At 34.9% G+C, this 9,220-nt stretch overlaps 2 protein-coding genes across 2 annotated transcripts; both read right to left on the reverse strand.

The window, feature by feature from the left end:
• Positions 1-2,474: 2,474 nt before the first annotated feature.
• LOC107962430 (protein TRANSPARENT TESTA 1) lies at positions 2,475-3,648 on the reverse strand. Its single transcript, XM_016898819.2, has 2 exons — positions 3,053-3,648; positions 2,475-2,960 (listed from the first exon to the last, which is right to left on the reverse strand). The coding sequence occupies exons 1-2, from the start codon at positions 3,413-3,415 to the stop codon at positions 2,535-2,537; spliced, it is 789 nt and encodes a 262-aa protein (XP_016754308.2). The 5' UTR covers positions 3,416-3,648; the 3' UTR covers positions 2,475-2,534.
• Positions 3,649-5,034: 1,386 nt separating this feature from the next.
• Positions 5,035-8,995, reverse strand: LOC107962431 (RNA-binding protein 38). The gene is made up of 6 exons (XM_016898821.2): positions 8,297-8,995; positions 8,084-8,207; positions 7,841-7,967; positions 6,705-6,741; positions 6,364-6,616; positions 5,035-5,466 (listed from the first exon to the last, which is right to left on the reverse strand). Exons 1-6 carry the CDS (start codon positions 8,558-8,560, stop codon positions 5,393-5,395), a joined length of 879 nt encoding a protein of 292 aa, XP_016754310.1. The 5' UTR covers positions 8,561-8,995; the 3' UTR covers positions 5,035-5,392.
• Between the last annotated feature and the right edge of the window lie 225 nt (positions 8,996-9,220).

Raw genomic sequence — 9,220 nt, forward strand, 5'->3', positions numbered from 1 at the left:
TTTTACATAGAATTGTTGATACACGGTTTCAATAAGAGTGGAAAAAGTAGAGAGACGAGATGATGCCAAGGAAAGCCGATTCATTCTTGTTAGGGATGAGAGCCAAAAAAGCAGAAGACTCAGGCTGAGGTGAAAGAGAGCTTATCATATTAGGGTTTTAAGAGACGAGAAGAGTGGTATGAAGACCTTTACTATTGATGATCGTTTTATGATTCACTAAACTAGACTACAATCACAACAAAGGTAAGCGCACCTATCAAATGGTAGTATAGCTATGATGAGTCTAAAATATCATATCCACAAGGACTAAAAGTACTAGTACTAACTATCTTTCTATTATTTAGCCTAAAATATAAATGATTTGTTTTAATCTAAAATTAACTAACTAATTAATTACTGATCGCGACAGAGAGCAAATTGGGAAAAATACTTGAAGAAAACTTATAAGGAGGACAATACCCAGGAAAGAATCCACCTAGACTTCACTTAGTATTCTGACTCTGAATCAAACGATTTATTCACTTGTCTTGATACGTAGAAATCCCTAAATTATGTTAATATCTCTTTCGAGACTAAGAACAACTGACTCTAGGTAAATTAATAGAAATCTCTTTCTAATTAAAACCCCTATCGTCGCATTAACTCAATCTATGGATTCTTCTATTAGATTTGACTCTAATCCGGCAGATTTATGTCGTCCTATTTCTAGGATTGCATGCAACTCCACTTAATTATGCTAGATCTACTCTTAAACAAATAAGCACATCACACTTGGAATAATATCCTGGAAATATTAAAACAAGGATTAAGAACACATAATCAAGAACAAGAACAAGTATTTATCGTATAATTCAGATAATTAAATAATAAGATCCATCGTAGGTTTCATCCTCCCTAAGTATTTAGGGAGTTTAGTTCATAATGTAAAAGGAAGACATCTCAATTTTAGAAAAACAACAAGACATAAAAAACCCAAATAAACTTCGAGAGAAATTTGAATGGAGATCTTCAATCTTGAAGTGGATCTGCTTCTGAGATGATTCCAATGGCTTTCTTCGAGTAATTTCTGCTTTCTACTCTGTGTCCCTCTTTAGGTATGCTTCTAGTGTGTTTATATAAACTTCAAAATGCTCAGAAACTCTAAAATTTGGCTTTTTCCGCGTATTTGGGAAACAGGTAGTGATATCGACACAGGTTGCCACATGGGCATGTGGCCAGCCCGTGTGGCTCACACGAGCGTGTTCTCAACCAGTGTGGAATTCGTCTTAGCCGTGTGGATCCTTCGATCATCCTGTTTTGTCCATTTTTGGCCCATTTTATGCTCCTTTTGTTCCCCTATGCTCTCCTAAGTATAAAACATGAAATTAAGAGATTAGGAGCATCTAATTCACTAAATTATATGATAAAGCATCCAAAAATATGCTAAGTATAAGATTAAAATGTGTTACTTTTATGGTTTATCAACTATATTAATACCTTAAAGTAAGTGATAGTTCGTGGGTGGTCTCTTCTTGAGAAGAAGATACTTATTAATAGCAAGTGCCCTAACAGAGGCATGCAAGTAGTCAATCACTGGGTGACTATAAAAATGATATAAGGCAAAAGATCACTCATGGGTATTTCTTCAATCAATTCTCATTTTTCCACGTGTCCCCAGTCAAATAAAGATATAACAAAAATTAAATAAAATATTTTTAGGTGTTTCTCAATTTTTTTTATGATAAAACTTTTTTATACATAACCTTCCTCCCTTTAATAGTACTTTTTGGCTTTTCTTTTGTCTTCATCAAGGATCCATCTCATTACAAATTTTAAAACTATAAATTAATATAATGGTTAAAAGCATGCAATATTTATAATTTAATTTTAGTCCTAAAAGTATTTTTTTTTCTTACCTTCAGCATATATGTGCTAGAAATATAGGACTTTCCTTCTTCAAAATATTAAATTTATCAAGTACAAATAAAAAATTTCAACAAAACTAGGATTATATTGGGCGTATGTATATAATTTTCAATAAGAATCCTAGACCCACTTCTGCAACAACTGGAATAACAGCCGCACACATAAGACCACAGTGTTTTTGCCAGTTTGTGTTTGAAGGGGCAGTGAATGTCTTACACTTCATGATGCTTTTTGTTACGTCAAGAATCCAATGTTTTTTTCGCTTACAAGATGATATCCTATTGTTCTTGTTTTGTTAGCTAAACATAGCACCCTTCCTATACATATCATTGTCTGTAGTTTATGTCTCAGTTCTCCTTCAACATTAGATACCCTAATAATGTTACCCTATATGTTTTCATCTTTACGTTCTTGTTCTCTTCCCCCTTTCTTGGATGTTTATATTTTGGACTCATTGCAAATGAATAAGCAAATCATCATTTTGTGTTTGAAAAATAATGAGGCTGAGCTTTTGTTACTTTTAGTGCTCAAGTTCGAGTCACATTATTAATGTTTGAAATACGATTAGGGAAAAGAAGTAGTAGGATGATATATATATTTTATTAGAAGTTTGAAAATGAGGGAAGTTTTCAGACATGTAGGGAAGAAGCAGTATCTTCAAGTACCTCAACCCCATCAAATGATGGAGGAAAAGGACCATGACCAGACCCAAATGCCTTGATATGGTCTTTGAGTGATCTCTTATGCTTGAAATCGGAACCACAAACACAAAGCCAACGCTTGCCACAGTTCTTTTCATGGGTTCTCCAGTCACCTTTCACCGCCAAGAACTTCCCACACTTGCGGCACATGAAGGGTTTCAGCCCATGTTTCCTCTTATAATGTGTTTGCAATGTTCTGAAATCTTTTAATGGCTTTGCCCTTGGGTGTTCTATGTTGTTCTTGCACCCTTCAGCACAGCAGTAGCATGGAATGCCTAACATGGCTCGAGGTTGAGTTCCTTTGAGTGACTCTGGTCCTTTACGATATTGAGAACCATGTCCCCACATGTGCATCTACCATTGAAATCATTGAATATAATATCAGTCAAATACACACACACATACATACATAAAATAACATGATATATAGAGTGATTGCATTGCACCTGAAGATTATTGTACCGGTTGAATGTTTTAAAGCAGACATGGCAAGAGAAATTTGTGAAACCAATGAGGATTTGTTCAGGAGTTGGGATCCAATACTGTTTACCACCTCCATTTGCAATGTTTTCCTTGCTGCTGTTGGTATTAGAGTCATTGGAAGGGTCAGGGAGACCAATATGCAAGGCCACAGTGACATCCTCTTTGTCTTCTTCACTGCAGGGTTTAGGGTTTTCATAACTCAGCAATGGCATAGGGTCAAGTGACTCATGTATTGCACCTGGAAACAGATCAAGTGGCTCCATATCAGTATGGTAATTGGTACTAGAAACAATATCAGAATCACATGAAACATCTGAAGGTTCCATGAGAAAAAAGAGCACAAGGAAGAATGTGGGTTTATTTTATTAAGCTTTTGGAAAGGATTTATAATTGGATTTCCAAGGCCAATTGAGAGAATATTGAGGGAAAAGAGGTAGGGTGGCTGGAGAATAATGCAGTTGAATGAAAACAACATTTGTTGAGGGGCTCATAAATATCTGCTGCTTTTTATGTTTATCTACTCTTGGGATGGAAAGGCAAATACCTTAAATCCTGTGGCCCAAGGCTTCTGACTTTAGCAAGAATTGCACTACAGAAGGTTCAAATTCTATGGCAATGTATTATATAGTCTGGTTTGCTCTCTCACCACTAGTCAACACCACACAACACACCCTTTGGCTATTAGATTCACAATTCCTTGTAGGGATCAATTGTTTCTATTTTTACTCGGGGACTATGACTTCTGAAAACTCCATTTTTTTTTTCATTTTTCTCTTTATGTATACATAAAAATTACAAACATTTATTTCGAGTTTTAATCCAATTAAAAAATGGTATAAAACAAGTTTTGAGATCGAATCCCAAACATATACAAATCTTTTATCTATCATTTGTAAGATAAGAAAAACAGGAAAAAAAGTAGGTTTGACAGTGAATTAAGGTATAGCCTTACTTTATAAACAGGTTTTCCTGTGTGCACTGATGTGCCTGGTATGCTTATATACAAGGACTTAGACAAATGACGACTAGTCAAGTCCGCTTAGCATGAATTCAAGCTAGATAGCTATGAGCTACCTGACAGGCAATGTCATATTGCCATTGTCAGGAAAGTATTTACTCTAAACCTTAAATTCTAAATTTTAAACCAGAAGCTCCGGATAATATCGAATATTGATAACCCTTCCTTAGATATGTCTACGATCTAATTATTGTCATTCTATTCAACATATTGTTATGCAATGCATCAATGCTCTTGCCTATAAGCATGGTTGTAACTGCGACATCCAATCAAAGGTTCGAATGTGTAATATTTTCTTTTATCGTAAGGGCTTTGGGCTTCATTGTACTAAAATATAAAAGCATGCTGTATTTGGAGACATTTCATCAAATGTGTGTAGTCCTAACAATAGAGTGATGGATATATAAAACTGAGCCAGTGTGCTATGAACTCTCATAAGTCATAACAGATATAGTTGATTAATGGACTATATAACTAACCTCCATTAAAGCATTGTTATGTAAATTGAACAAGTTTGATGAAAGTATAGGCCATCATCCTCCAATGAAGATAGCTTTCTCCATAACCATAGTATGAATATGACTTTTATGTTGAAACTCTGGTATTTCATTTCCCTAAACAAATGAAATATTGAAAAAGTGGAAAAAGAAATGCCTTGCAAACTAACACTAACTAGATAATTTCTGAAAAAAGGACTCATTTCCTTTTCCCCCTATTTATATTGGATCCTATCAAGGGGCATATATTCGTTGAATAATGCCACCATGCAAAGGAGGGTCTCGCTTTGAAGTGTTATAAACCAAATCTTCTCCTTATATTTTCTGGACATTAACACCATGCAAACAAACCATAAATGGAAAGAGCTAGTATGGATTTCCCAGATTTACAGTTTCTTGAAATCCTTGATAAAAAGGAAACAAAATGATGTTGACAGACGAATTTTTAATCAAAATTTTGTTTATTGGGGAGGGGGGGGGATGTGCTTCCCTCCTTTTGTTCATAATTCATACAATTCAGTAATGGATGTTAAACTCTTAATGAATGAATCACTTGAATGAAAACTTTTGAGAAAAAAGAAGAAGAATGTTTCTTTTTTTCCTTAAGAATTAAAGAGGAAAAAAGAAAATCAGCATAAGGTGGTTGATTAGTCCCTCCTTTTTCCTGCCATAGGTAACCCACCTATTGCTAAATTGTAGAGAATATAAGAGTGAAATAAGGTGATAAGAACATAATCTTATCAAGATTATACAATTTGAAGTTTTTGACAGGGGATGTGTTCTTCCCTTTAGGTTTTTGGACTTTCAGAAGTAATGGCCCCAGCTTCTGTTTCTGTGGAGGTATGCTGTGGAGTCTGTGAATCTGAGATGGAAATCAGTAAAAAGATTTCTGATGAGCATAGAGATATACAAACATATATATATGTATGTACGTGAAAGAAAAAAAAAATCAATTTAATGAGATACATGCAGGAGTTTTAAGTTAAAAAGTGTGTGTATGTATATAAAAAAATATATATATTTCCATAGTTACAGAAACAACACCCCTGGAAGTGATGTTTCACTGAGAAAAACAGGGGCCCTCTGCCTGCCTAGCTTCTATGTTAAGTCCTTATACATCAGCATTGGACTTGGGGCATTGTAAGTTTTGAAATCCAATAGATATGCAACAATTACAGTGATAGTTACTCTTTTACCAAACAATGATAAAGCTCTCAATTATCAGTATCTCAGCATATAAAAAGAAGATAATTTTGGTTGATAAAGTAAAACTTAACGTGTTAGTTTCTTCCTCAAATTACTTAGCCATGGTTGCAAAGTCATTCTGTAATTACTTTTAACCAGTCCAAGTAGAAATATAAAACAGTGGCAGTGGATAGTATGGTTAGTGGGCCTCAATGATCAGAATCAACCATCATCCTTGATACTGAAACCACATGGAGTCACTATTAGTTTACACTCTGCACCCCTGTCATGATTTTCTATTGATCCATCATTTGGGACATTGCAATAATCATTCACATGTTTGAGGTAGCCCATGTGCCCTCCCCCCCCCCCCATTTGGCGCATGCTACACTAAACCCAAATACTATAAATTATCTGTGTCAGAAAGTTTATATGAACATCAGAGGAGGAACAAAAGCACTATAACATTTGGCTTAATGACTGATACATTCCTTCTGTGGTCTTGAAAAAATCATCTTACTTATAGCATTGGAAATGTAGAATGAAAGGTAAAAAGAGAGTAAAAGTTATTTACCTGTGGAAGAAGGAAAGAGATGCCTAGTGAATTGAAAAGGTGGGGAAGGATACATGGAGAAGGACCCCTCCATTTGAGTAGGGTAGTAAAGGAAGGACGGTCCGGGGATACGTTGAGCCTGGGGTGCAGAAAATGTTCCCCTAGGAGCCTGCAAAGAATAGCCATAATAATATGGAGACCCCATTGTGGTAGATGATGATCCATATAGTTGATGATAGTATTGTTGCTGCTGAATTTGTGGATTATAGACAGCCTGCATACCAATTCAATAACATTCCTCACTAAATATTGCTGCCTTTAATTTGAACTATTTGCTTAACATTGAACAAAATGAAACTTACTTGGTGAAACCCATATTCAGGACTGTAAGTAGGGTACCTGTAAAGGTAGACAATTCATCATTAAAGAAAAAAAGAACTTTCCCTTGGAAGTAATTGCAAGAAACAGCATCCTTGTATAGAAAAAGGAATCAATGATAGCTAAGGTAGGGGACTTATTTCAACATGATCATAAGGTCCTACATTGATAACACTTGTTAGTAACAAGGACAACATTCGCTTAGGTAGGTACTGGAAATTAATTTAAGATATCCATCTAAATCTAATAATCAAGTTTTAATACTCCAAATTATCGAGGTTTGATTTCGGGGTCATTAAAACTAAGAGTCGGACACTCTATCAACGAACTGTATTACTAATGGTGCAGCTAACTATAGTTAAACATAGGTGAAAAGATGGGTATGCATTACCATGATCTTAAATATATGTAAGTGCAAAGGTAGCTGAAGCTCTACAGATAATAAAAATACAATCACATAAATGTTAGCTGTAAATGAGCTGGATCCTTGAAATTATCTTGGCAGATGAGGCCATTGATCAATAATTTAATTACTATAACCTTATTTTTATTTCTAATTTACTTTTTTTTTCTTTACTCTGAGTTGCCTGGGATTATAAGAGAATAGAAATAATATAATACAGAACATAATAATTAGCTGCCTAAAAATGGAACCCTTTGCTTAAAACTCATATATCAATATCATATCTGGGACCACTTTGAGATATATATATATAAGGGCACTACAAAGCATTGCCATAGTTTCTCCTAATCTTACTGGATCCCAATTTGATTAGCTGGCTTAATCTTCACATACCATAAGAATTAATTAAACTTGAAAATATGATTATTCATTATAAGAGATTACAAGCACAAATGTATATTAGGATCAGTAAGGAATCTGCTCCTCTGGTTAACCTTTTTCATTTGTTTTTATTATTATTTTTCCCCTAGCTACAGCAATGTATGCCACGTTATATCATTGACTACATAGGTATTGTAAAGGTTTCTTTTTAGTTTCCATTAATATTATTTTGGTAATGACAATGTTGTATGGTCAAATGCATTATTGAGTTACAATATATAATCTGATATACCAACTGTATTGAGAAATGGAGTGAAAACAATAGAGGATACTCACCCATAAGGGGGTGGATACATGACAGGAGGTGGTGGTGGCGGAGGCGGATGTGGATGCACTGGTGCTGCAACTCCACTATATGGTGCACCTTGCTGTGCAACTCCTTGATAAGGACTGTTATTACCTCCTGCATTAAAATCCACCATATCCAATATCCATTATTATCATCATCTTCTCTTTTATTTCAATAATTGAATGGTGAAAAGTGTAGCTCGTATCAAAGAGTATTGGGGGGGGGGGGACCTCGTGGCTGTAAAGGCCTAGGCCTTCCAAATGAAGCAATGTTACAATTTGCTCTTCTTCCACCAATTACAGGATTTGGATCAACACAAGCTCTCCTAGCTGAATCAGGATCACGGAAAGTAACCTATACAAAACATTTGAGATATTTTTACAAACACCTTCATGAAGTAAAAACTTTAAACATTCATAATAAGATGGAAAAAAAAAACTTACAAAGCCATATCCTTTAGATTTGCCTGTGACTTTATCAGTGATGATAACAGCTTCAAGAATCTCTCCAAATTGCTCAAAATATCGACGCATTTCCTCTGTTGGTGTCTCCCAAGGTAATCCCCCAACGAACACTTTTGTAAACGTTGTGTCACCGAATGGTGATCGATAATGTGGATAAGCCATGGCATCTAAACAAACAAAAAGAAGAAGAAAAAACCGGGGTTTATCTATCCTTTTGCATGAAACTTGAAACTTGTATAACATCCACAACCCTTTTGGCCATTGCTTTCATTGCTCTACCATATATGATTGTGTCTAATATACGTTCCCAAGGCACCCTTCACACATTACCACAAAGGAATCATTGAAAGAGTGACAGAGAGTGAGATGCAGACTTGTTTATGATGTCATAGAAGTTGTTGCTTGTTGGCTGTTGTTAATTATTTGATCGGTTGGTTAATAAAAGAAAAGCCAGAAAAAAAAAAGCAACAAAAAAAAAAAGACCCGACAGCTGCAAACTCTAATTTGCTGTCTATTGAGAGAGAGAGAGAGAAAGGGCCAAATAGCAAAGAGAGGGAGTTGGGTTTTTGTAATATCGAATGACAGCTCCGCGAGTGAACGCACTTGAGCTTGTCTTCCCTGTCTTTGCATTAATATAGTCTCCCAAGTCCCAGGTCCTTGTGTTTTCTTTTGTGTGTTGTCTTTTGAGTTTTGCCTCAAATTAAAAAGCTTTGTAATGTTTATTTATGCTTTGACTGGTAGTATTAGTTGGTTTTTTTTTATAGTTTTTTTTTATATTCAAATGAATGTTTTGCTAGTGTGGGTATATACTGCATGTTAATCAAAACCAACTGGCAGATAATTTTATTTTGATGTTAATTAAATTGGGTTTATAAATTGGGTTTATAGAAAGAAATTATTTAA

Source organism: Gossypium hirsutum, chromosome A06 (genome assembly GCF_007990345.1).
Source record: "Gossypium hirsutum isolate 1008001.06 chromosome A06, Gossypium_hirsutum_v2.1, whole genome shotgun sequence".
Taxonomy (NCBI): Eukaryota; Viridiplantae; Streptophyta; class Magnoliopsida; order Malvales; family Malvaceae; genus Gossypium; species Gossypium hirsutum.

What these genes read in the sequence shown, in the direction of transcription:
- LOC107962430 (XM_016898819.2), bottom strand. Translation starts at nt 3,415, where the DNA reads ATGGAACCTTCAGATGTTTCATGTGATTCTGATATTGTTTCTAGTACC. An exon ending in ACCGGTACAATAATCTTCAG is followed by an intron (nt 2,961 to 3,052) that starts GTGCAATGCAAT and finishes TTTCAATGGTAG; the next exon opens with ATGCACATGTGGGGACATGG.
- LOC107962431 (XM_016898821.2), bottom strand. Translation starts at nt 8,560, where the DNA reads ATGTTATACAAGTTTCAAGTTTCATGCAAAAGGATAGATAAACCCCGG. An exon ending in ATGTATCCACCCCCTTATGG is followed by an intron (nt 6,742 to 7,840) that starts GTGAGTATCCTC and finishes CTACCTTTACAG; the next exon opens with GTACCCTACTTACAGTCCTG. An exon ending in CTGAATATGGGTTTCACCAA is followed by an intron (nt 6,617 to 6,704) that starts GTAAGTTTCATT and finishes ATTGGTATGCAG; the next exon opens with GCTGTCTATAATCCACAAAT.